The sequence below is a fragment of the Nanorana parkeri genome, unplaced genomic scaffold, assembly GCF_000935625.1.
Source record: "Nanorana parkeri isolate BGI_ZX_2015 unplaced genomic scaffold, ASM93562v1 scaffold954, whole genome shotgun sequence".
Taxonomy (NCBI): domain Eukaryota; kingdom Metazoa; phylum Chordata; class Amphibia; order Anura; family Dicroglossidae; genus Nanorana; species Nanorana parkeri.
Genome location: NW_017307222.1, coordinates 620,651 through 646,506, shown reverse-complemented (window position 1 = coordinate 646,506; position 25,856 = coordinate 620,651). Strand labels below are relative to the sequence as shown.

At 46.2% G+C, this 25,856-nt stretch overlaps 1 protein-coding gene across 4 annotated transcripts in view; it reads right to left on the bottom strand.

Moving 5' to 3' along the window:
* Positions 1 to 25,856, bottom strand: part of BAIAP2 (BAI1 associated protein 2) — a 114,183-nt gene that overhangs the window by 12,745 nt on the left and 75,582 nt on the right. For 2 of the 4 annotated variants that reach the window (XM_018566509.1, XM_018566511.1), the window contains exons 7-13: positions 19,102 to 19,254; positions 15,763 to 16,002; positions 15,045 to 15,234; positions 13,953 to 14,154; positions 13,463 to 13,534; positions 12,075 to 12,237; positions 6,513 to 6,550 (exon numbers count right to left, since the gene is read on the bottom strand). In XM_018566509.1, the coding sequence (XP_018422011.1) occupies positions 6,513 to 6,550; positions 12,075 to 12,237; positions 13,463 to 13,534; positions 13,953 to 14,154; positions 15,045 to 15,234; positions 15,763 to 16,002; positions 19,102 to 19,254 (1,058 nt within the window). Of the gene's footprint in view, positions 1 to 4,461; positions 4,548 to 6,512; positions 6,551 to 12,074; positions 12,238 to 13,462; positions 13,535 to 13,952; positions 14,155 to 15,044; positions 15,235 to 15,762; positions 16,003 to 19,101; positions 19,255 to 25,856 lie in introns of those variants that run through there. The other 2 variants (XM_018566510.1, XM_018566512.1) reach the window with 2 other exon arrangements.

The following is a 25,856-nucleotide window of genomic DNA, read 5'->3' as shown; positions in this document are numbered from 1 at the left end:
TTTTAAATTTATATAAAAAATATATATATTTTTTAGATCAAATGTTGGGCAGTTGGGCTAAAATTGTGAATTATTTATGGCAAATTATAAACTTTTATCTATATAGATATATATATAGATACACACACACACACACAATCAATTTCAACCACAGTGACGAAAAAATTAGGAGCATGGTTTTCGTTCGGAAACTCCATTCATTCCAAAATCGAACGTTAAATACAAAAGTTTCTGATGCCAGTATTGAACGTTCCGACAAGTTTTTTCGTACGAACATTCATGCAAAAATCTAACCCTGTATAGCCTACTTAAGTCCAGTCTAATGTGGCTTGTATGCAAGTTGGGAGCATCCCAGTTTGGAGCAATATTTTGGTTTGCTGCCAAACTATTAAGAGGCAGAAGCCAATACATTTGGCAGCAAACAAACAATAACGCTCCCAACTGGGGCGTTCACAACTTATTCCCCTTTCTCTGCTGTATACTGTATTACAGCAGAGAAATGGGAATAAGTTAGGAACGCCCTAGTTAGGAGCGTTATTTTTTTTTTGTTTGCTGCCAAAATACAAAAAGGCAGAAGCCAATACATTTAATATACGGTGTACAGAAAAGAAAGAGCAAACTTTTTATACAACTAGATGGAAGCAGACCAATCTCCGTGTTTGCTTCGCATGTACTGCAATCCCTGACAATCTTTCGATGCAGGTATCACCTATAAATGTACTTCCACTGACTTTATACATAAACTTTGATGAAGTTTTGCTGTACCATGTTGTGTTTGATACATTTGGACTCCCAATGGCAAGCTTGAGTCATCCTAACAGAGCCACAGAAACGTACTGTAAACAGATTTTTTTTTTAAATGGACGCGTATGCGCTTACGATCATTTTAGCAATTAGGAGATTTAAAACTGCATGCTGAGAGATGCTCTCCGTCCTCGATCTCACATGCATGTGACTACATCACATGGAAAGGCGTGTAGAGAAACAGGAAGTCATTGAAAAAACAAATGCAAGTGCCATATATAGCACGGACACTACACAAAACAGGCTTTTTTTTTTTCCAATGCCTCATCAAGTTGAACATCTGAAACGCTATGGTGAGGCTTGAAACATCTTTCCAGCTTTTACAAATAAAATCCCCCCTCCCCTTTTTACTGAGCATGTGCAACTGCTTTAGGAGGAGATCTAGGCATAGAGGAAAGAGGCGCACCCATATAAAGGAAATACAAGCCCCTAGGCTGCACTACAGAAGCTGTCTGTTAAATCGCAGCAGACGGACGATGGACGTCATGTAATTACACCGACCTCACTGGCTGCAGATCATGACCGTATGTTACAAACCTCCCTGTACACAGATCACGTCGTCTAGACATAGAAACCCCCTTTAGGATGGCTTAGAGGTAACAGCCCTTTGTGCAGGCCGGCCCCCATTAGGCGAATTTCAATTTTTGGCATATGCTGGCAAAGCCCATTCCCTATCCATCGGGGGACTCCGCAGGCATCTATCTGCAGGCGTCTGATACTGTAACTCCTCGTGGCAAGGGAAGTCTCACCTCTTCTGCTGCCAATTCAGGAATATAAAATGAAAAAGTCAGCAAGGGAGAAAGAAAAAACTACCCAGTTGCCATGGAGAAAGTCAATAAGGGAATTTGTCAGCCTGTCCCAAAAACTGAAACACAAGTTCTGGGCGGACGGTCACTATATCAGCATGTCAGCATCTGACCTATGAATAAAAAAAAAAAAAGCTATGGCTTCTCGCATAAAAAATGGCATCGAGCTTTGGAATCCGCCGATCGTATTCCCTGCGTACGGTCAACACGCAGACATCAGACTGAATGCAACCAATGAGAATGGAGCCTGCTGCGTATTATTGCATGCTCCTGGACAGAGTTAAAGGGGCAGAAGAACTCTTTGACCTTATTCCTCTGCAAAGGGGGCAAAGCTGACCTGTATTAAAAAAAACTGACACCTTTTTTTTTAGTACATTGGGTGGCACCCACCCCCCTCAGACTCTTAGACAGTTGTAACCGGAGCAGATGTCACTACTGGAAGATCCCCTTATTCCTGTTTTGATGGCAAGTGTAAAATTTTGCATATACCCCCCACCCCCTTACTTTCTGTCCCGGTGATCATGGTAACGGTGGCAAATAGAGGGTGGATCTCCCCAGTGGGTACAAAGACCAAAAGGTTTCGGCTTTAGGTGTCCTTTAATGTACAGAATGTCCCCTGTATGTAATTGGCCCACTGCTTTTCCCCCCCAGACAGAACCCAAGGCAAGCTCTCAGGCATCCAGTGCCGCCCCTGGATTTGCTACTGTGAGCCCTTCATCTTTGGTGATCAACTGGCTACAAATTTAGAGGGGGTTCAGAGACACAGGTTCTCTTTACATAACACATGACGGTGTCATTGTAACCCCCGACAGTCAGCACTTTGAGGAAGTTGCTGCAATGCATCTCCGGAACAGAAGCGGGTAAGAAGCTGCAATAGAGTTTGTCAAGATCCTTGTTGGCCTAAAAGAGGAAGCCTTTTTTCTGCCTTAACAAAAAATGGAGCTTTTATTTTAAGCAATGTGTTTTAGGTATCAAAGTTCATCAAAGAAAAGCCAGAGTAAAAAGCAGCATCACTTGGTCTATGGGGGTAATGGGAAATATTATGAGCGGAAGGTAGCAGAGAAAAAACAGTAACAGTCCCTACATAGCCCCATGCATACAGAAAGCACATACACCTGGAGGGGTAGCGGGTAAGGAAGTGAAAGTGTACCCGTCACTATGTTAAACTACCTTCATTCCAAGAGCAGACCATCTCAGGCACCTACGTGCACTGTCCCCAGAGCTCGGAAATCTGGAGTGCAGATCTAAGCTTTTACCAAGAAACTCATGGGCGGGCCTAATGTACCCGGCAACCTCTTATTGGCCCATAAACAAGGGGTGCCCACAAGTGAGCAATAAAAAACTGCAGAAGGTGATGCAGGTGAGAATTTCTCATGAAGCTGGAGTTGCCTTGAAAAGCTACATCCAGCTTCATGAGAAATTCTCACCTGCACCACCTGCTGCAGTTTTGTATTGCTCACCTGTGCTGTGGGCACCCCCTGTTTATGGGCCAATAAGAGGTTGCCTGGTACATTAGGTGCTGGGTACATTAGGCCCACCCATGAGCCGAGGGTGTCTGCTGAGGAGTTAGAAGGCCTGTTAGAGGAAGTTTTACATAGTGACAGGTGTAATCTAAAGGGATTACCCGCCCTAGCTAAACCTTAAAAGATCATCTGTGGCAAAGGGTTTGCAGCAAAGGTCTAGCAGAGGGTCTATCAGAGGGTCAAACGCTGTTCCACTTTATTGGTGTGGTCCAGATTGTGACCACTCTGCTAGATTTTTGCTTTATGTGGGATCCTAGCAGGGACATTCCTGCCCACCCTTGAGGTGCCCGTGAAAGGTCGAGCTTGGCCCTTCAACTCTGCTACTAATGACTTTGGCCTCAGTTGAATGTATATTTCTTTGGAGGACCCACAAGAGGGAGCCATGCGTCCACTTCTCCATGGGAATATGCAGAAGAACTCGCCAGCCAGGGGCACGTGAAGCTACGCTCAAAGCAGAAAACGTCTACAGAAGCCAAGTCAGGGTGGAGGGATTAGATACCCGTGCTGGGGTTCCAGACCTGGTAAGGTAATCAACTGCCCCTCACCACCTGCTGTGAGTGAATCTTTACTGGGTGATCTCTTGAGTGGGTGCAAGCCACCTCTACAGATCTGAGAGAACACTTGAGAACCATTTCTAAAGGGCAGCTGTTGGGAACGCTCTTGAAACGCATGTTTCTGCTTGCAACCAATACAGCCAGAAAAGTATTTTCGGTCAGTGGAAGAGCTCCCCTTCCTCACCGTAACATAATAATAAAGGGCAAATTCAACATGGGGCACCTTCAAACCACAACAGCTCTGTGGGCTGCTATAGTAATAGCTGGTAATAGTTCCTCCCCTGCACAAAAGGGTCATTGACAAGTTCAACGGGCAACTCAAACCCCCCTCCAAGATGAAGCAAAATAATCCCTTTAGCACTCCCCCTTGCTGCTACGGTGGCCTGGCTTGTGCCAAGGCCAGAAAACGGGTCACAAACATTCAGGTAAAAACTAGTATAAAACTTCTAAATGGTAATAGAACTTTTCTGTATGTTCAATAATTACACTTTGGCAAATTCTGCTCTGAAAAACCCTTTCCGTAAAAGACAAAAGCCAACTAAAAAAAATTAAAAAAAAGCCGAAGGGAAGAAGAGAAAAGCCGCTTGCTGAGCCTCGGCATGCTGACCTCACCAACCACTGCTCTGCAATAAGGTTAGGCATTCCCCGAAGGACGCATTGGGGTTCACAAGGAGGAAATAAAAAGACCTAGAAAAGCATTTCCAGAGAGTACAAAAGTAAACAAAGATTTCCAAGAAAATCAGGGATTCCAAGTAGGGGGGAAAAACTTCAGAAAGAAAAGATGAAAGTTCTTCAAAGCAGCAGCTGCCATGTCTGTGCAAGCTTGTCCTCACACAGTGGATATCATGGTTCCATTGCCGCTGTGAAACAACAAAAAAAAAAAGAGTAGAAGGTGTACTGCCGAGGTGTACGTCATCAGAAGACCATGGCACAAAGTCACAAAACGGATGGCCAACACAAGCTGCAGTATCTCTTACTCAAAGACTTGGACAAAATGTTTAAACAGCATTCTTTCCACTTAACCACAAAGTGAATCCATTTAGTAGTTTGCTACTCTACCTCCAGAGGAGGAGCAACAGTTAAGTTGAATTAAGTTATCTTTTTTTGAGGTCCAACAGCTAGGTCAAATTAAGGGATCTTGTCTGAGAAACATCTAGGTTGCATTAAGGGATCTTCTATGAGGTCCAACAGCTAGGTTACATTAAGGGAACTTCTGTGAGGAACATCTAGGTTACATTAAAAAGGAGAACTACGAGGTGAGTGATTTTCACTCACCTCATAGGTTCTAGCCGACCTGTGACAATGAGACTGTCACAGGTCGGCTCAGTCAATCAGGAGGTGAGCGAACATACCGGTGTTCGCTCACCTCTCGATCCTGTCACGGCTCTCTGCCATGACAGGGGAGGGGCTGGATTCCCCCCTCCCCGCTCCGATCCGCTAGCGGAACGGACGGGGGAGGGAGCAGGTACAGCGGCTCTGCCTTTGGATAGGCAGAGCCAGCTGTCAGTCACGCAGCTGAGCTGATCCCGGCACAATTGTCGGGATCTGCTCCGGCGTCTCAGTATACCGCGAGCTACAGCTCACGGTATACTGAGCCTAGGGTGACGCGAGGACGCTAGTTTGTGTCCTCCCGTTACCCTAAGGAGAACTATGGGGAAAAGACTTAACCCCATAGTTCTCCTTTAAGGGAACTTCTGTGAGATTCATTAGCTAAGTTACAATAAGGGATCATCTCTGAGGACCAACATCTAGGTTACATTGAGGGATCTTCTCTGAGGACCAACATCTAGGTTACATTGAGGGATCTTCTCTGAGGACCAACAGCTAGGTTACATTGAGGGATCCTCTCTGAGGTCCAACATTGAGGTTACATGAAGGAATCTTCTGTGATGTTCAGTTAGGTTACATTAAAGGGAACTTCTGTAAGGTCCAACAGGTACATTAAATTAAAGGATCTTCTCTACGATCCAATGGCCACGTTACATTAAGGATCTTCTCCGAGGACCAACAGCTAGGCTACATTAAGGGATCGTCTCTGAGGACCCTCAGCTAGGTTAAATTAAAAGTAAAGTGCACCATTTAAAAAAAAACGAATGAATGCATTCATAATTTTTTTGCATTGAAGCCAATAAAGAAGTGCAACCGTGACCAGTCGATAGCGGGTGCAATGCTCTGGCTCCTGCAGATTCTCCCTCCCTTCCCTGACTGTAACGAGATACAGACATTCAGTAACATGAACAGGAAGAAGAATGAATAGACTACAAGTGTAATGTTTAAGAAAATTGTATACAGTGAGGCTTGATGCCAAACATACTGAAAAATGTTGAGTTCCCAAATATAAACTCTTTCCATTTATCTGTTCTGGGAGCCCAAATGCTGCCATTGTCCTGGGGTTAAAACATTTTTTTTTTGTCCTAGTCACAATACATAAGAACTTGGCATTCAGGACATGCCAAAAAACAAGATTCTCTACTAAAAATTATTTGTTTAAATGTTTTAAAAAAACAGAGCCAACCTTTGTATGCCGCCTTGTGGGCAGGGTGGTAGTCAATTGAACTTCGGTCGAGGACATGACAAATATGAACTAAGGACAGGAAACTGAACACAGCGCCAGGTTCCCACAGGTGTTAAGGGATACTGCAGGCCATGAGCACTACGAAGAATGAAAAATGCTCCAAAAACACTAACAGAATGTAAAATACAGGCAACACATACACTAGAAAGGATGCAGAATCGTTATAGCACAATGAGTTCCACATGCACAGAGTTCAATACTAAATCACAGCAATACAAAACAATGTTAAACAGACCACATATCAGATTACCTGTTCGTGGGACGTGCTGCTCCGTAGTCATCTAAACCCTAATGAGGAACAGAGAAGAACGAAAAAACAGTTAAAACCATAAAACGAAACTTTCTGAAAGACAAAAGACGATGCCGCGCTGAGGGGTTTCTAATGAAAGCGGGAGGGCAAGGAAATTACTTTTAAAGGGTCAAAAGTCCACCCAAAAATGGATTATGCAGCTTCTGGGGGGTACAAACACCCCAAAGTCTCCACGGCTTCAGGAAAGATTCTCCAATCATGGCCCACCAGTCAGGTCACACCAGCGTGGCTTTACCTGTTCCTACTGGAGGAGAGGCTTCTCAGCCACTGGTCTGTAGACCTCTGGGGATCTATGGACAAGGATGCCCAAGGGTCAAGGACATTTCTGCCTATGAGTTATTCTTTATTTTTTGTCAGGGCATTTCCACATTACCCAATGTGCCCCATATGCCTGTGCCCCTCCCATGGGAAACACAAAAGGGCCCTCAACTGCCACAAACCACTCTGTAGACAATGGAACCCCCATAACATGAAATATTTAAAAGAAGAGAGTTAGAAACTCCATTGGGATTACTGTCAGCATCCCCATTGTGATCTCCCATCACTTCCTCTTGAGTCACAAGGACAGGAAGTGAGAGGTAATCCATGAAATGTGATGACACCTTTTTGGTGCAGCAAGTCAGAACTTCTTTCAAATTTGCATTGCGGTCAATAGGTCTCGGTAGATTTCCACTCACGTCCTGTCCTGGTGGCACAAGAAGCAAGAAAGAACCTCCCAAATGGTATGCAAATTGCTACAAAACCAGACAGTGGCTCTTCCCCTTCCACTTGAAGCTGAAGTTTAATCCAATTCCAGAAAACTAATTCTTTAGTCCTAAAGGGGGACCCCAGACAAAAAAATAGAAAACTGCCCTGACTGCCATAGGATTCCTCCTTCCCTTTGCATCGTGGGACCTTTTTCACATTGCTGCAAACCTTTAAGTGGTTAGAGAGTGTAGTCCCATTGAATGGACTAATGATTCTTTCTCCACCCTTTTTGCTGTATATAACTCCTTCACAGAAGGTTGGAGATTCACCCTTCAGAGCCTTGGACCTAAATCACTTTTAGGTGGACTAACCCTTTAAATTACCTTACATTTGCAACTAAGAGCTTTAAGCCATTGGGTAGCAGTGCGCTCTTCCAAATCTAGTTGGAAGGAAGCCACATCCAGGACAGGGTGAATGATGATGAAGTCTTGACTTAGCGGGTCTGGCTTCAAAGCAGCCCATATGCATTTGGGGGTGGGGGTGGGGGTGGGGATGGTGCTGCACTGCTTAGCTGTACCTGATGGGGGATGTAAAATGCATATTGTACCGTATTTGTCAAAACTAATAGGGAGCGACAAGGACAACCAAGAAACAGAAGATTGTTGAATAGGAGGACTTCTGCCAGAAATCATTGCTCAGTGTCCCCTGTGTGGACCCAGAGGAGCTTCCAGACAACCAATGCTACAATCCTAAAGGGGACACCAGCCAAAAAATTAAATGTATTTTCAAATATGATCTCCACTGATTACTGAAAACAGTAAGAGAACGAAGGAACGGCTGTACAGACCGCTATAGGATGACAGACTTCTGGCCCCCTCCAGGCACACGAGTAAGCTCTGTGCAAACCCTAAACATGACCCGGCTGTCAATGCCCCAAACCCACAAAATGCTAGAACATGAGACGGTCAGACCTGCATAGCTTGTAGGAGATGTAAGGGTTTCATCACTCCTGCTCTCATATTTCAGGTGAGATATGGCTGTAGATAGGATGAGGAGGATTTAGAGAAGGTTTACTCTGTATACAGCATAATGTATAAGGGTAACAGGGTTTACACATGTTTGGGACCCCTCGGTGTAGTAGCCGAGATGGCTCTTTGTTCACGTTCCATGGACAACTGAAGATCTGCAACTTCTGTGCCATCTGCTGGGGGAGTTTGGTATTGTAGAACTGGAAAATATGGCTATTTCCGGCAATTAAAACTGTATATTGAAGTCATTCTTCTGTCATCCAAATACTTTAAAAAGCAGGATAGGGATCCCGCACCTGCCAGGGTAGCTACAGGGTGGAATTTTATTTTTTAGGAAAACTTTGGGGTCACTCCCCCTCATCTGCATGTCAGTTGGGTATGTCTAAATCAGTGAAAAAAAAGCTCCCTTGAACCAACAGGGTCCTCGATAAACCCCAAAACGCATCAGCTTATTAACAGGCATCAATAAATCAGACTTTCTTACTTCTACGTTAGCATTGGTCTGAGGCTCTTTGTTTTATAGATTGTACATTACTCCTGAAATTACACTTGGTGGCATTATAGTTTAAGAGCTGCCCAGCCAAAGTCATTCTGCTTCAAGGTGAGGAACCCAAAGTCCATACTGAAGACCAAGCATGTAGGATCTTCCTCCACACTGGCCGGTTATCCATGGTGTCTACCATGTCTGATCTTTCTCCACACCCGCTGGTTATCCATGGTGTCTACCATGTATGGTCTTCCTCCACACCCACAGGTTATCCATGGTGTCTACCATGTATGGGCTTCCTCCACACCCACAGGTTATCCATCGTGTCTACCATGTATGGTCGTCCTCCACAGGTTATCCATGGTGTCTACCATGTCTGATCTTCCTTCACACCCGCCGGTTATCCATGGTGTCTACCATGTCTGATCTTCCTCCACACCTGCTGGTTATCCATGGAGTCTACCATGCATGGTCTTCCTCCACACCTGCTGGTTATCCATGGTGCCTTCCATGTCTGATCTTCCTCCACACCCGCTGGTTATCCATGGTGTATACCATGTATAGTCTTCCTCCACGCCCGCCAGTTATCCATGGTTTCTACCACATATGGTCTTCCACACCCGCTGGTTATCCAAGGTGTCTACTATATATGGTCTTCCTCAACATCTGCCGATTATCCATGGTGTCTACCATGTATGGTCTTCCTTCACCCCCCCCAGTTATCCATGGTGTGTAGTTTAGGAGATCTGCAGATTTGCATTTGGGCAATTATCTCGGCTACAGAAACCGAGATAAAATAATAAACAGGTAAACACCTAAAGCAGATCCATTAGAAGCCACAGACTTCTTGCCCAGGACGGGGCTTCCTCTTCAAGCCTTCATCACGTTACATTATGATGAAGTTTAAATAACGGTGAAAAAAAGGGGGAGGATTAAAATAGAATTTCTCTGCAGCTTGGGTGAGCTTGACATGCTCGCCTGCGTTCGCATAAGAGGATATAAATATCCGCTGGAATATTTTAACATCCCTTTTCAGATACATGTCAGCTGTTAACTCTTGCAGCTAAGAAGCACACAGAAGGGAACAAGATAGAGCTGCGGCGTTACAGGTATTATGGATTGCGGTTTAAGGTCACCACAGCCAGCATGTGGATAATCCGTCTGTGGAGGGCCGGGGAGATTATGCAGGAGGCAGGCCGGGTCAAGGCATTGAGACTAATGCACCTTCCATGTTCCGGAATCAAAAAGACGTCATTGTCACCAAAGACAGGTGATGTCATCACGCTGCATACAAAACTCACTAGCACTTCACCTTACTGGGTCTGGCCTTCAACTGGCTTCTAAATTTAATATAAGTGGAGCTCTTGGCTGCTTATTTTTGGAGTGGCAGAGGTGAGTGGATCAGCAGGGTTCCAGATCTGCAACAAACTGGCCGGCAGAAAAAGCAGGAAGGTGGAAAGTGACAACCTTGTGACAACAGTTTCGTGAAGACCCTTTTCTGTTCCACTTTGACTGTTCCACCATGACATAAAGACATGGATTGGTGTGGAGGTTGGTCACCTGAACTTCATGTTAATAACTTATGCGAGACCGAGTATCAAAATGTTATGATAATCAAATCATCAACAGAACACCATTTGGCCAAACAAATATATGTGGACACCTGACCATCACCCCTACCTACATGGCTAGAAGTATGTGACCCCCCTCTTCCAATCATGGAGGTCAGATGCCTCATGTGAAGGTTATGTTCATCCTACAAAGACATTGTAGACAATTGTGCTCTTCCAGCCTTGTGGTGACAGTTTGGTGAAGACCCTTTTCTGTTCCACCATGACTGTCCACTGTGTACAAAGCCAGCTCCATAAAGACATGGTGTGACCAGCTAGGTGGAGGAACTCAGGTGTCCTGCACAGAGCCCTGACCTCAACCCTACTGAACACCTTTGGGATGAATTAAAACATCAACTGTGAGCCGGGTCTTCTCATCCAACATCAGAACCTGACCTCACAAAATGGGATAAATTACCCCAGACACCATCCAAAATCTAGTGGAAAGTATTCCCAGAAGAGTGGAGGCTGCTATAGCCAAAGGGGGCAACTCCATATTAAAGGCCACCATTTTTGGAAGTTCCAACAAGCTCATACAAGTGTGATGGTCAGGTGACAAGCTTTCGGCCATATAGTGCAAAAGAAAACCCCTCAAAAGACATAAGTATAAAAAAATATAATCACAGAAACCACCATGGCAGATTTTGGTATATTCGTTCACTGGAGAGGACCGATTTACATTTTTGGCTGTTACCCCCAAAACGTAGCTTCAACTGGTTTTAAAAAAAACCTTTGAGAACAACGATATTTGGTGATTTCTGGTAGAAGTGCAGCTGTAGGGTCTTCCTTTGCAGCAAATCACATTGTTTGCTCTTATGTTGCACCTTGACGGTTTATACAGATCTTAGATTGTTTGTATGAGGGTTCCGAATGTTGGCAGAAAATACAACTGCCAGGAAGGGCCAAAATGCAACAAATTGCACTACACCAAACCAAAAAGTCAGGGTACCACATATGGTCCACAGCAGACAGCGGATTGTCATAGTCTGCAAAGGAAGGTGGCCGTGATCAACCAACTTACGAGCGTGGACCTCTTACAAGGTTTGTACAGTCTGGATGACTGTGGATAGAGACCGCTGGCAGTCCTTTGTATAGTATACCCATAGGGTACAGAGTAACCCTATAAATGAGGAACATAAAGCAATGTGGAACAGACTTGTGTTAACCAGCATTAGAGTCACATCAACGGGAAACCTTTAAATCCTTCAGAATAAAGAAATGCATTAAAAACACAAAAACACAGGTTTTAGGGTCAAGTCCAAACAAAAATGATATTTCAGTTTAAAGTGAAAATAAATAGTTAGAATGGCTGCTCATCCTGTCTCTATCTATTAATGAATCCAGCAGCCAAATGTGATGGTGACAACATTGCTGCACTGCTCCTGAATTCAGAGCAGAGTTGTCACCCTTATGTAGGCTGTGCCAAGGCAAAAGTGACTTTTTCTATCGAAGCTGTGATGAGGTGACAACATTCAGAGTAGAGTTGTCACCCTTATGTAGGCTGTGCCAAGGCAAAGTGACTTTTTCTATCGGAAGAGAGTTGTGGAGCAACCTACAGCAGCCAATTAGAAAGTGGCCTTCAACAGTCTGTCAACTTTCCGATTGGCTGGTATTATGGAAGGTTCACTTTGCTCACTGAGCCATATAAAAAAACAAGATTCACAGTTCGAAACAATCATTTCTAACTAACCTGTGAAAAGACCGGGGCAGCCACGCTGTAGGGTCGGGGCTTATAGGGGCCAGGCGCCTGCGGCGGGAAACCGTGCGATGCCATGTTGTAGTCGGGGGGAGGGAGGGAGAGGTCGTCTTTGTCCAGCAGATTGCCAGTGCTGCTGCTTTTTCCAGGCTGTAAGCTGAGAGGAAACAAAAAGACAAAAAACATATAAAATGAGAAAGGACCCTAAACAGGGCTGACATATTCAAGACACAGGGACCAGACATCCAGGAACCAATCAGAATTCAGCTTTTACCAGAAGGATCACAAAACAAAAAAATGGCACCGTTGTCACTTATATCCCCATCACCAGCTCAGGTCTTATGAGAGGAGATCCATGGTGGGTGTATTGTACAAAACATGGCCAAATGTTGGTATACCCCTGACCACCACATCTATATGAGCTTGTTGGGCATCCCATTCCAAACCATGGACATTAATATGGAGTTGCTGCACCCCCCAGCAGGGTGCGCTGTACACATGGTACTTCGACCGTCATTACCCAAAAACTAAAAACGCACTTTGAACTTTCCCCATTTGCATTTTCACCACAAAAGTATGGGCTCGTGCTGACACGGGGTTGAAGCCCTACTTAACCCTTTTGCTGCCGCTGCATGCCATTCAGCAGCAGTGACAGGGCCCTGTAGGCAGACTCCCAGCTGCTACAGCTTACATGTGTAAAGCCGCCTGATCATTTCCATGAGCTGTCAAATGTACTGTCCCACCAGTGGTGTCACAAGAGGGGTGCGGCCCGCACCGGGTGACACCAAAATGACAGTCAGTCACCCCCCTCTGAAAAGTCGGGCACTCGGTCATGGACTGAGAGCCCGACAGTTGCACGAGAGAGGAATTGACCCGGCGGGATAAAGTCCTCTCCTCTTTTTGTCGGCGTCCATCACCTAGATGGCCAGCAGCAGGTAAGCGCACGATGATGTTCCAGAGGGATGTCACCCAGAGACCCCCCCCCGTGCGTCGCGCACACAACCCCATACACTGCAGGGGACCCTGTGCATCGCACACAACACCCCACGCTGCCCCTACTGCTGGCCTGGAACCGGCATGGCGAGTGTGTGCTGCTAGTAGAGGAGACCAGCGACCATCCGTTCACTAAACCTGGAAGCAACAAGGATTTTGTCACTTCCTGTTTCAGAGCAGTCATTCCCCAGCTGTGCAAGACTGAAGTGAAAGGCTGAAATCCACAGAAGCCCTAAAAAAAAAAAAATCTGCAGTCTTCAAAACTAAAAAAACCCCTCATTTTAGAAAGTCTACAGCCAGGACACCGATAGAGCTGCATTCCTAGGCACACCAGGTGACCCATTACCCCATCAGCTGCAGGGAACAGGTAGACTGGTTTGGTTACTCACTTCTGAGTACGGTTACCGGCATCACGTCCACCATCCACCACCCGCGTATACGAGAAAGGGAACCATCCTCTCCTTCAAGACACAGGAAGACAGAAGACATTAGTTTCCAAGCTTGGTAAGCATTTTCAACATCTCAAAATTTGGGGTCACTGGGCAATACACACAAGGATACAAAATAGGCAATGAAGACCATTTACATAGCAAATAGTTTCCCTGTCCTACGTTACAGAAGAAGGAACAGGATAAAACCAAAAACTTGACCTTCCTGAAGGAAATGCTGCTCTAGGCTCTTCCCAGTACTTCTCATATGTCTTTATGTTTAAGCATTTGATCATGTGATCTCTAGGGAGGCTGGAACCATGTGCCTAAGCCTTTAGATATGTGGCCAGTACTGACGGCCAGAGCAGCAGTTTCTCCGGGAAAACATTTCAGCCCATTTCAGCCCGTTGACTATTTCAGTCACTCTCCTCTTTCACCGTGCACTGCTTACAATTTTGTCTTCTCGCTCTCTCCATAGTGCCAGCCATCCCTGGCTTCAGGGACCAGAAGGATGATGTAGTCGCCATTGCTGAAGCTGAGCAGGGTGGTGTTGTCTCCAGCCGAGTGTGAGAAGATGGCTTGCACCCGCGTCCTGCTGTTCTTCTCTAGGCCTGCCGCCATGGAGCTGGATCGCGGCAGCGTCTTGTTCTCCGCTGTCCAGGAAACACAAAGAGCGACGTATTAAAGAAATTATCAGTCTACAGAAACTCCGTGTCATCTAGAAAATTGCCTAGAACCATTTAGGCGTTCTGGGCCCCATTGGGCAATGGCTGAAAGAACAACTGCCTGCGATCTCTCTCAACTTATCCACGTTGCTCCCCAAAAATAGTTTCCTCCATTTCGGTTGGGGTTCTACGCCTTGCCAGGTCCGCAATGATTTCCAGGTCCCACAGAGTAGAGGAAGCTGAGCTACTGTAGTCATTGGCCTGGCAAAATCCTCAATGCATCTCTATGGGGAAGTGACTAGAGGCTGCAGAGATACTCATGCACCCTGTGTGATGTTCCAATTGGAATACTCAGCTGATTAAAAGTAACCTGAATTTCAGCCTAACCCATAACCATCCTGAAGGTGGGAGATGGATGGGGCAGAAGACCAATTCCAGCTCCACGCCACCCAGAAGAGGAGGCCATGATCTACCTTCTGCAAATAAAATCCCTTTCCCTTAGAATTTAGCTTGTATGCATGTATAGCCAATGCTTTATTTTTAGTTTCTGGTGGAGGGTTAGAACCTCTATTAGGTTTTCATTGTGGTCCGAGTACCCACTGGAGAGATTAACCCGATTTGTCCTGGTGACCACCATCACCAAGAATTCACAATTATGAGTTTTTGACAGGAACAGAGGGCAAATCTTCCAATGGGGACACTAGTTTGGGTGACATCCGTCTGAGGCGCTATCTCCCTCACATTGGAGAGATTTTCTCTCACTTCCTGTTATGTCTATGGGACGGAAATCAATGCAACTATGCCCATTGGGATACAAATGGTTAAAAAAGCATTTGCCTTAAGACATCCTTTCATTTAAGGTGAATGTGCATACTCACCGACGGTGTAACTGTTTTTGGGCGGGACGCTCTTGCGGGCTGGAAGTGTGTTGGAATAGGAATCGCTGATCTGCTTGTGTGGCTGGGATGGAGACACCTTGGGCTTCATGTCCATCCAGGGTTCATAGTTGCCGGTGGGGGGCCCAGAGACACCGTTCATTATGGGTGTGCCCTCCTGTGCAGACATTCTCTGTGGAGGAAACAAAACCCTAAGTCACGTAAGGTGGAGTCGGCATCCAATTGGAAAATCCACCCTATGAACTCGGAGCTCCGAGTCTCAGAAATGGGGGTCACCTTTCCCTGAACTGCCCCGACTCAGAAACACATATTTATTGCCTGCGTGATTGCATGTGAATGCAGCATTAGGTCCCATAGTGATTGATCAATCCAAAAACGGGATTGTATCATTTATGGCCAGATTAAGGGAACGGTGGCCAACTTTCAAGACGTGTCAGGATGACTCTAGTCTACATTTTAATATTGAATTCCTTCAAACGCTATAAATCAGTTTTTCTTCTCACATATTGGGACTGCGCGCTGTTTTTGTGGTCATATAAAACAGAAAAACTGGTCAGTTATCGCAAGCCCAACCCTTGAGGATGGGGGTCCCGCTTACTTAAAGCAAGGGTAGGAAAGGAGACATAACTGCTACAACACGAAAATCATTTAAAAAAAAAAATTGATACATTTTAATATAAAACAAAAATTATGTACATACCCCAACAAAAGGAGCCAGCTCGGGGGGCACCGGCAGGGGCTTGGCACCAGGGATCGGGTCTGATATGGTTAGGCTGGATTTAGAGTTGGTCATGGGCCCAGACAGAGTACCCGTCATGATGGTGCCGTTGGGTCCAGTAGCCATCTGCTGCATGATCTGAATGGCCCGGTCGGGGATCTTGCTCGGGTCGATGCAGGCTTGTTGCCAGGAGGGTATCTTCTGCCCCAAAATGTCTTTGCCCTGCAGATAGAAGAACCGGAATTAAACTGTGACCAACCACAAATAACTGAACATTAGGGGCCTGTGATGATGGGTTTGTGTTGATGGCATCACTACAGAATGTGTATGAGACCATTCAGAATTTATTGGCCTGCAGTTGACCTTCTGACCTGCGTTTGGCCCCATTCAAGCCTTTTTTGCTTTTCTATACAAAAGCCAGCTGAAGGACTTTGAGAACCTGCATAAGAAAAAGCTATAAAACGTGTGGCCAGTCAGGTGTTCCTGTCCCAACAACACCCCCCAGAAATGTTCTTAGATCTTTGTGTTCTCTACCAGTAAATGGGTCACACATCCATTAATTCTTCATAATATCTATATCTGGCCAGATGATCATACTATATATGACCAAAAGCTTGTGGACACCTAATCATCGGACCTATAATGGCTTGCTGGACATCCAACTAGAAAACCATGGTCATTATTATGGAGTCCTCGCCCGGATGGCTGTTAATATGGAGTTAGCATCCCTTTATGTCTATAACAGCCTCCACTCTTCTAGGAGGGCTTCCACAAGATTTTGGAGGGTATCTGTGGGAATCTGTCCGATCTGTGTGGTCAGGTCCTGATGTTTGATGAGAAGACCTGGCTGGCAATCAGTGTTCCAATGCATCCCAATGGTGTTCAGTAGGGTTGGCGTCAGGGCTCTGTACAGGACACTCGAGTTCCTCCACACCAAACTGGTCACACCATGTCTTTATGGAGCTGGTTTTGTATACAGGGGACAGTGATGGTGGAACAGAAAAGGGTCTTCACCAAACTGTGACAACAAGGCTGGAAGAGCCCAATTGTCTACAATGTCTTTGTATGATAAAGTATCACCTGAACTCAGGAGTCACATACTTTTGGCCATAAAGGGAAGTGTGATGGTCAGATGTCCACAAACCCCCCCCAAAAAAATTATATTATATATGTATGTGTTTTTCAACGTGTAACCATGTGTTGAGTTACGTAATTCCTTTCATTTGAATAGGCTGCACAACACAGAAATTGCACCATAGAACCTCATGAGCGCTTTTTTCTTTGTCCACACAGCAAAAATGTTATGCCCACATGGAGGATGCAGTTTGCTGTGAGAACATTAAATCATTTCTCAGCAGAGAACTGGGAATGTGCAACTGTGCGTGTTCCTAGTTCCCAGGCCTGCCGCCATTAAGAAAAATGTCGAGTTAACCCACGCAATACCAATGCTGCTAAACCCAATCTAGGCGTCACAAAAGGACTAAATATAAGCAGATCCCGATGCATGAGGCACAATAGCACAGTTAACCCTTCCGAGGACTGAAGATCAGTGAAAGAGGAGAATCTCCTATTGGTTGGCGCAGATTGCGGCACATCAACACCGCTCCCCCCAGGCATACAACCGAGAGCAAATGCCACTTTTGTGTTTACTGCGTCAATGCCCAAATGATGGCGGTTTTGGCCTCCGGTGAATGTCGGCAAACAGAATCCCGCCATTAGATGGCAGCCGCGTCCTCCAGCAGAGGAGCCGTGTCAGCAGCGAAGGGGCTTTTCTCTGCCCCTCCTTCCTCACAGGCAAGTGGCACTGCATCTCGCTGAGTAAGAAGCATGTGGGCAGCACAAAATGCGTGTGTGTGGGAGTCGGGAACACGGCTTTCATTTTCAATTGCTCTCACCCCCCCCTCCCCCTCCTCACCCGAGGAATCGGTGGGCTGCAAACACTGCAAGGCACAGGCACTGTGATAAATAATCTCATTCAGGCCAAAAAAAAAAATAATGCATCAAAAACTGCAACAGGACTGCAATAAAGCCGGCGCGTGGCCCATCGCGTCCAATCGGATTTCACTGGTCGGGAGTCAAGAGCTGCCGCCAACGGTGAAAAAATAACCACCGATTGCCACAACCTACCCCTCCTGCATGCTGGACACCAAGCTGTGTATTTATATAAAGCAGAGAATCTGACATGAACCAAACATTCACTGCAGGTGAATCTTCCTGGAGAGCATGTTATCGATTGATTCACCTGCAATAAAAGTCTGGTGAAAAGTCACATTCACTGCTTTATAAAAATAAGTTCCCATGATTTTGTTCCTTTAGATCCAATTGCACCTCTTCTTCTAGAACCAAAATTTAAGAAGTAAAAAGCGGGAATTATTTGATAACATTGTATCATTCCATGACACCATACCATTCAATGACATTATATAAATTGGATGACACTGTACCATTAAAGGAGAACTATGGGGTCAGGGCTTTTACCCATAGTTCTCCTATACAAACTAGTGTCCTCCCGTCACCCTAGGCTCAGTATACCGCGAGCTACAGCTCTCTATATACTGAGACGCCGCAGCCGGGATGGATCCCGACATTACTGTCGAGATCCACCCAGCTGCGTGATTGACAGCTGGCTCTGCCTATCTACCCGTCCGTTCCGCCATTCAGCGCTGAAGGATCGGACGGACAGACGGGGGGAATCCCAGCAAGGAGCCGTGAGTGACAGTCTCTCTGCAGGGATAGATCGAGAAGTGAGCGAGCACCGGTATATGTTCGCTCACTTCCCGATATATTGAGCCGACGTGTGACAGTCTCATTGTCACACGTCGGCTCGAACTAGGAGGCTTAGCGACTTTCACTCGCCTCCTAGTTCTCCTTTAAGGGCTTGTTCACACCAAATGCAGACCAGATCTGCATGAGTTTCTGCACATGCAGTGCAGTGCGGTATACCACGTTTTTGATGCGTTAAGGGCCATTATTCGTAACCAAAAAAAAAAAAAAACACAACAATTTTTTTTTCCGTTTAAAATGAGCTTTCAGTGCATTCCGGGGCGCTTGCATGCGTTCCAGAGCAGGTAAAATAGGGCTGGGTGCAGTTTTTTTTACATGCTCTGGAACTGAACGCTGCGGTGTGAACTAGAGCCCAGAATACCATTGGAATACATTGGACGCAGTTTTGATCTGTTCTGTAACTGCGCCGCTCCTGGAACGCGCTTGGTGTGAACGAGCCCTCAATGACACCGTAATATTTGATGACATCGCATCACGTCTGCTCGCCGGCTCCCTTCCTCCCAGAATCCTTTGCTGTAGACGCCTGGCAGAGCTCACCTTGCTGTGATAGCCCATGGAGTTCTTGGCGACGGCGCATTGTTTCTCCACCAGGAAGCAGTATCTCCTTCTCTCTTCTGTCAGAGACGTTTTGTACCCGTCGGACACGAAGCTCTCCAGCTCGCTCTGCTTGTTGCTGATCGCTTCGATGTACTGAAAAGGAGAGAAGACACGAGATTTACAAATCAGCGCAGACAGCACATGGCGCACCCGCAAAAATCCATCAAGGTCATGATCAATGTGCACGGACTATTTTCTACAATGCCGTCTGCAGAGCATCGCACCCGAGGTTAGAGGAGTGGTGGGTGCAATGCACACGTTCCTGCAGGGGTTTCCCCAACCTCAGGTCTGTGCAGAGGTATGGACAACAGAGGGAGTAGGGATCATTGGTGTGTTCCATACAGTCCCTTTTCCAGGGTGGCAGATGGGACACGTAGCCATTCGCACCATCCCGGACCTGGATGACGCGGCTGTGTGGGCGGAGCCATGCACAACCCCGCTAAATTAATCACAGAATTCTGCAGGAAGATGCACCCCATGATTCAGGTAAAGGGGAGGTGGGGGTGGGGCTTTGGGGATGTGTAGGACCACGCTTCATATTACACCCTATATATAGTTATAACATGAAACATCGTCCAAAAGGACGGACTGTGCCTTTAAATTGTAAACCGTAACAACGGGTTGCTCTTATTTGTTGCCGTGTCAAATATACCGCTGGGTCGGAATATTCCGGAGCCGATCCTGCCGGAAATCTTGTTAAAGGGATAACTTCCAGTGCTGACTGCTATCCATTACACTGCTCACTGAGGACTGCAGAACCCTGCCTTTGTTATGGACTATAGGGGAATGGTGGGGTTCTGTAGTCCTATTGTGTTTCTGCGGTTGCGATACGGGGAAGTGATTGTTGTCACCCTCGGGCAGGAAGTGTGCTACTGGCAGGAAGGGAGAAAAGGAAGGGCAGGAAGGGAGAAAAGGAAGAGAAAGAAGGAAAAAGGAAGGGAAAGGAAAGGGAAAGGAAGGAAAGAAGGAAAAGAAGGAAAAGGAAAGGAAGGAAAAGGAAAAGGAAGGAAAAGGAAAAGGAAGGAAAAAGGAAAAGGAAGGAAAAGGAAAAGGAAGGAAAAAGGAAAAGGAAGGAAGGAAAAGGAAGGAAAAGGAAGGAAAAGGAAAAGGAAAGGAAGCTAAAACAGCCACCACATCTAAATGACCGATAAGTCGCAATATATTCAATTTCTGAGTTTTTTTGGGCTTGAAGGAATTATGGGGGAAGCATTGCCTAACCCTCTAATGTTAGCTGGCGGTCATCTTGATCCTCTGTCTTCAATGCTTTCTGAGTCACTGCACAGAGGAGTTCTGACTTTACTTGCTGCATGCTTGATCGAGGTCAGTGACTCAATTCGCTCAAACGTCAGTGGAATGATCCTGAAAGGCCATAAAAGCCATTGGGAGGTGTCTTGTGTCTGAGCCCCTCCCCATCACTGACATCCATGATACGTAGTAGAGGTGGCCAGACCCTATTTTGCCCCCTCCCCGTCAGTTTTTCTAAAATTGCACTGGGAGTGTTCTTTTACAAATATCCTTAATTTTTTTATATTATTACTTCCATTTTATTGTTACAGCCGCTGTGCAGATATTGTATATATGCTATGTATATAATTGTGGGTACCAGAGACAGACCCGATGCACTCCATACCAGACCTGGTCAGACACGCCCCTTCTCTACCTGTGTGAGGACACCTGTGATGGGGGTGTGACTGCTACTCAGCTCTGCCAGCACAACTCCCTACCAGACCTGGTCAGACACGCCCCTTCTCTCCCTATGTGAAGACACCTGTGATGGGGGTGTGGCTGCTACTCAGCTCTGCCAGCACAACTCTGTACCAGACCTGGTCAGACACAACCCTTCTCTCCCTATGCGAGGACACCTGTGATGGGGGTGTGGCTGCTACTCAGCTCTGCCAGAGACTGAAGCAACATTTTCATTGGATTGATTGCAATGATCAGTCACCAATCAGAACACACGTTGTACAGGGCTATAGAGAAGGTGTGAGACATCGATTGAGTTATAAGCTGGAAAACATTGTGGCGGCATACAAGCACCATACAGCAAGGAACTGAATCCAGGACCCCATCATTGCCACAGTGCTTTCCATGAAGTCTCTGTGCTCCTGCAAAATGTAACCGTCACTTCTGCAGCCACCTCGGACCGGAGGTGCAGCTTGCATGCCAAAGACACCACACAGGCTAAGCACTCCAGCCTTTCCCCTTCATGTCATGTTGATTGTGCAGGAGCAGAGCAGGGAAAGCTCCCATGACAAAAGAATGCAGACCAGCCATGACCTGCAGTACATATCTGTGCACATGCGGCCGGCAGTCACAGGCGCAGGGGGGCCACCAGAAGGAGCGAGTTCTGTTAGAAGTTCACTAATGGCGCTCTCTTGCAGCGCGGAGGTTTCTGTATCTCCTCCCTGGGGGGAGGGCAGAGCGCACGCGGAGAATCATCCTGAATGCAGAAATGAGAGCTAATTAGATAAGTCGGCAGCCTGACGGCGTCTCCGAGGGATCCCAAAATGAACAAATATAAAAAAGGCAGATAATTAATTTGGAGGATGAGAAGCACTGCGCCATTCATTTCTACTAAAAGGGACGGAACGCTCCGAGATAATTAAAGGGCATGTCAGGGAAAAAAACCATACAGAACATTGTCTGCAATCCGGGAGATAGAATTGTGTCATCTGCCGCTAAAGACCCTGAAAGTGAAGAAACTGACCCGCCAGAAATGAACCCAGCACTATGTACTCAATGGTGTCAGCCCTGCCCACTTGCCTTTTCCTAAACTACTGAATGCCTCCCACTGTCTTCATCTCCACAAATTAGCATATCAGAACCCCAAATGTATACACCATTCATGACATTAGATCTGACCTCCGTCTTTCCCTTCAGTCTCCTATCGGACCCCCGTCCTTCCCTTCAGTCTCCTATCTGACCTCCGTCCTCCCCATCAGTCTCCTATGTCACATTCAGGTACTTACACTGCTCGTATTAAAAAATAAATTGATTGGCGTATTGGTGAATACAGAGCCGCCTTCATTTGTGTCTTTTATATCTGCCTGGGGTTCAGCTGCAAGCAAAACTTATTTTTTTAAAAGGCTGGAGGGGGGGGGGCTCTTAAAAATAAACCTGACCCCCCCAAAAAAAGATCTGACCCAGGAAGTCTCTTTAAACATCCCAAGAATACTGTGCCAAATGTTCAGCATCCCAGACTGTGCCGATCAGCCATCTATACTGCAGCAATGTAACGAAGAGGCGGATCAGCATGGGGGAACGCTCAAATTAAAATATGTATCCGAGGTAAAGATTAACCTGCAGGAGACGACAGGAAGGAGTTCCGTTTTTATTTTTCCGACAGATCTGCAGCATCTGCATCGAACCGGAGAACCGCTGGGTGAGCAGCTGGAGGATCGCATTCCGAACAGAGCGCATACCGCGACAAAATGAGCCAGAAGACATTACCCACCGTGCAGCAGAACACTCGCCCTTCCGCCAGGAGGAATGCAAGTAAACCCACCGGATAGAACCTTCCTCACCCGCAACACCCACAGTCATGGCCACAAATATTGGCACCCTGGCATTGCTGTCAGGTAATGCTCCACTTGGCGGTGAAAATTGTTGCAATGACAAAATGTTTCGGCATTCTCACGTTTTATTTCTTTTGTTTGTATTGGTAGGACACAAAAAAGTGGGAGAGAAAAAAAAAAAAAAGCCAAAATCTGACACATTCCACGCAAAACACCAAAAATATACCGGACATAATTATTGGCACCTTCTCCAAATTGCAAGAAATACAAATTGCATTCCAAGTTTAGGTGGAAAAGCACGGACAGTCTCCCGGTTACAAGTCCATCTGCAGAGATCTTCACGTTCCCTTGTCCACTGTGCGCAACATTGTCAGGAAGTTTCCAACCCTCGGCACTGGAGCCGATGTCCCCGGGAGGAAAGAGAACAATTCATCAAAGATTACAAAAAAAAAACCCAAAACAAATCCATATCTGACACATTCCACGCAAAACTCCAAAAATGGACTGGACAAGATTATTGGCACCTTCTCCAAATTGGAAGAAATAATTGCATTCCAAGTTTGTGATGCTCCTGTAATTTGTAATTAAACTCACCTGTATCCAATAACAGTTGCTGACAATATAGAAATCACATCGGCAACCAAGTAAAATGGTGAAAAACTGACGCAACCTTTCTGTTGTGTCTGTGCAACCTTTCTGTGTGTCTCTGTGTGGAACATGAAGCATGGAGAAGAGAAAGATCAGCAAATAATTGTCCGAGGATTTGAGAACAGAAATTGTGGAAAAGCATGGACAATCTCAAGGTTACAAGTCCATCTTCGGAGATCTTAATGTTCCTTTGTCCACTGTGCGCGACATTGTCGAGACGTTTCCAGCCCATGGCACTGTACCTAATCTCCCTGGACGTGGACGAAAGAGAACAATTGATCAAATACTGCAACAGAGGATTGTTGGAATGGTGGATAAAAGACCCTCGATCAACTACCAGGCACATCCCAGCCGACCTTCAGGCACCAGGTACAACTGTGTCAGCAAGCACTACACGTCGCCATCTGAATGATGGGAGACCCAGGAGGACCCCCACTGCTGACACAGAAACATAGAAAAAGCCAAAATTTACCCGAGGAAGCCAAAATCCTTTTGGGAGAACGTGCTGTGGATGGACAAAACAAAATGGCAGCTTTTTGGTAAAGCCCATCATTCTACTGTTCTCAGAAAAAGAAATGAGGCCTTTAAAGAAAAGAATACATGTATAATGCATGGTCCCGTAGTTGTGTATACGGACTTACGTTTACAACTTTTAACTTTACTAACTGGAGTTCTTCTTTAAAGACGATAGATAAAGTTTAGCCTTGCAGGGATGCAGAAGGCATGGGCAAGTGGTCATGTGATCAGCCTAAAGACGCTTCCCTTCTACAGGGATCACATGACCAAATGCTGAGGTCTGTAGGCATGTGGCCAGCACTGAAGGGAGCATGGAACAGCATTTCCTCACGAGCGGAACGCATTTCAGACCTGTTATGTTTCATCATCCATGGCATTTTTTTTTTGTTAGGTTAACTAGAATTCGGGTACCCTTTTAAAATCGACCACTGGAAGCGCTGACGTAAAACAATTGTTTTTTTCCCTTTAAGTTCTCGCCTCCTCTTCTGGCTTTCAGGTTACAGCAAAAAAAAACACAACAGCAAAAACATCCAAATTCATCTGCTGATTTTCCCATTGGCCAGCGAGTCTGCCCATCATCGTGACTGGCCAATAGTAAGGCTATGGGGGGCAGCCGGATGCCCAGTGCATTAGCGGGGCCCCTGGATTTTGTGGGTCCAGGGCCCGCTATACACGACAGGTGCCCAGCACGCACCATCCGCACCACTGACAGGATCACTGCCACCAACTATAGTACAAAATTTACTTTACATTTCCTATAGTGCCCAACTGGCCGAACTTCTAGAACGCTAAACGCACGGTTAGAACACGCAGGTGAGATCTTATTATTCCGGGTAAAAAAATCTGCAATTCTGTTAATTCAAGAAACAAAAATACAAAAACTGGACGAGGAGAGTCCGCACCCCGGCCGTCCTCACTGCTGTTCATTAGCATCAGCTGGGAGAGGATTATGTGATCCGGCTAAACAGATTAGTGATCAAGCCATCAAGCCGGCGCCAATCATGCACGCTGCGACCCGTCACTTCTGTCACCGAGATTCACGATCCAGACAGATGACACCGGCTGAGAGCAGAGATCAGAGCCTGAAACAAGAACTGTCTGTGCTGCCCCACAGCCGCTGAGTTACACCTACCTGGGAGACGTGACAGGAGAAGTAAAGGAGGAAGCCGATTGGCTGTTATAAGGCAATGGAGACCGTGCTCAGGTACCATGATAGATGACGATTTAAACAACCCAAAAAAAAAAAAAAAATGCCCCACCCACTGGTGTCTCCCTTCTATGGCTGTAATTTACACCATGTGAAATCAATGTGCTGGTCTGTGCCCCTCCCCCCTCATCCAGAGTCTCCCTTCTCTGCCAGCATTTTGCATGTGAAATTGGGGGGTTCTCCTCTAACCCTTCTCTCCTCTGGATGGATTTGGATCAGGGTTCTGATCTACACCCCCCTTCCCCTTTCTCAAGATGCATCTTGTGAGCCGAGCTGGAAACTTCAAGAGATCTCATTGAAGTCCCAAAAGGCAGATGATCAACCAGTCTCCATCCAGGACCCTTTTGGGCAAACGATTTCCCCTCCCCCTCCCCCATACAATTCTTACATCAATCAGTTGCTTTGCATAATTTGGATTTTTTCTTTTACCCCATTGGCAGCTTTGCCTCACCTTCCGGCACAGGACACCCCAGAGAAGCTGCGCTTAGCGGCTCGGGCCCCCCACAGTCTTTTATGAAAGACGCCCAACAGCTCGGTGTATAGTCCCCCGTACAGTCCACGCTTCACATCAGAAGCCGAGTGACAATGCGAAACGTCCGGCATTCACGGAGCTGCGCTCGACAAAACCCAAATCTCACACCGCCGATATCAGGCCGCTTTAAATGCTTTATTTTTAGAATAATTAACTTTGTAATTGAATATTAGAAAGGCTGTGCAAGTCATTTTCCTGGAGATAATTACTCCAGAGATGTGGTAGAGCGGCTGAGGTATTACTAGTTACTGTTTAAAAGAGAACAACCCCCCCCCCA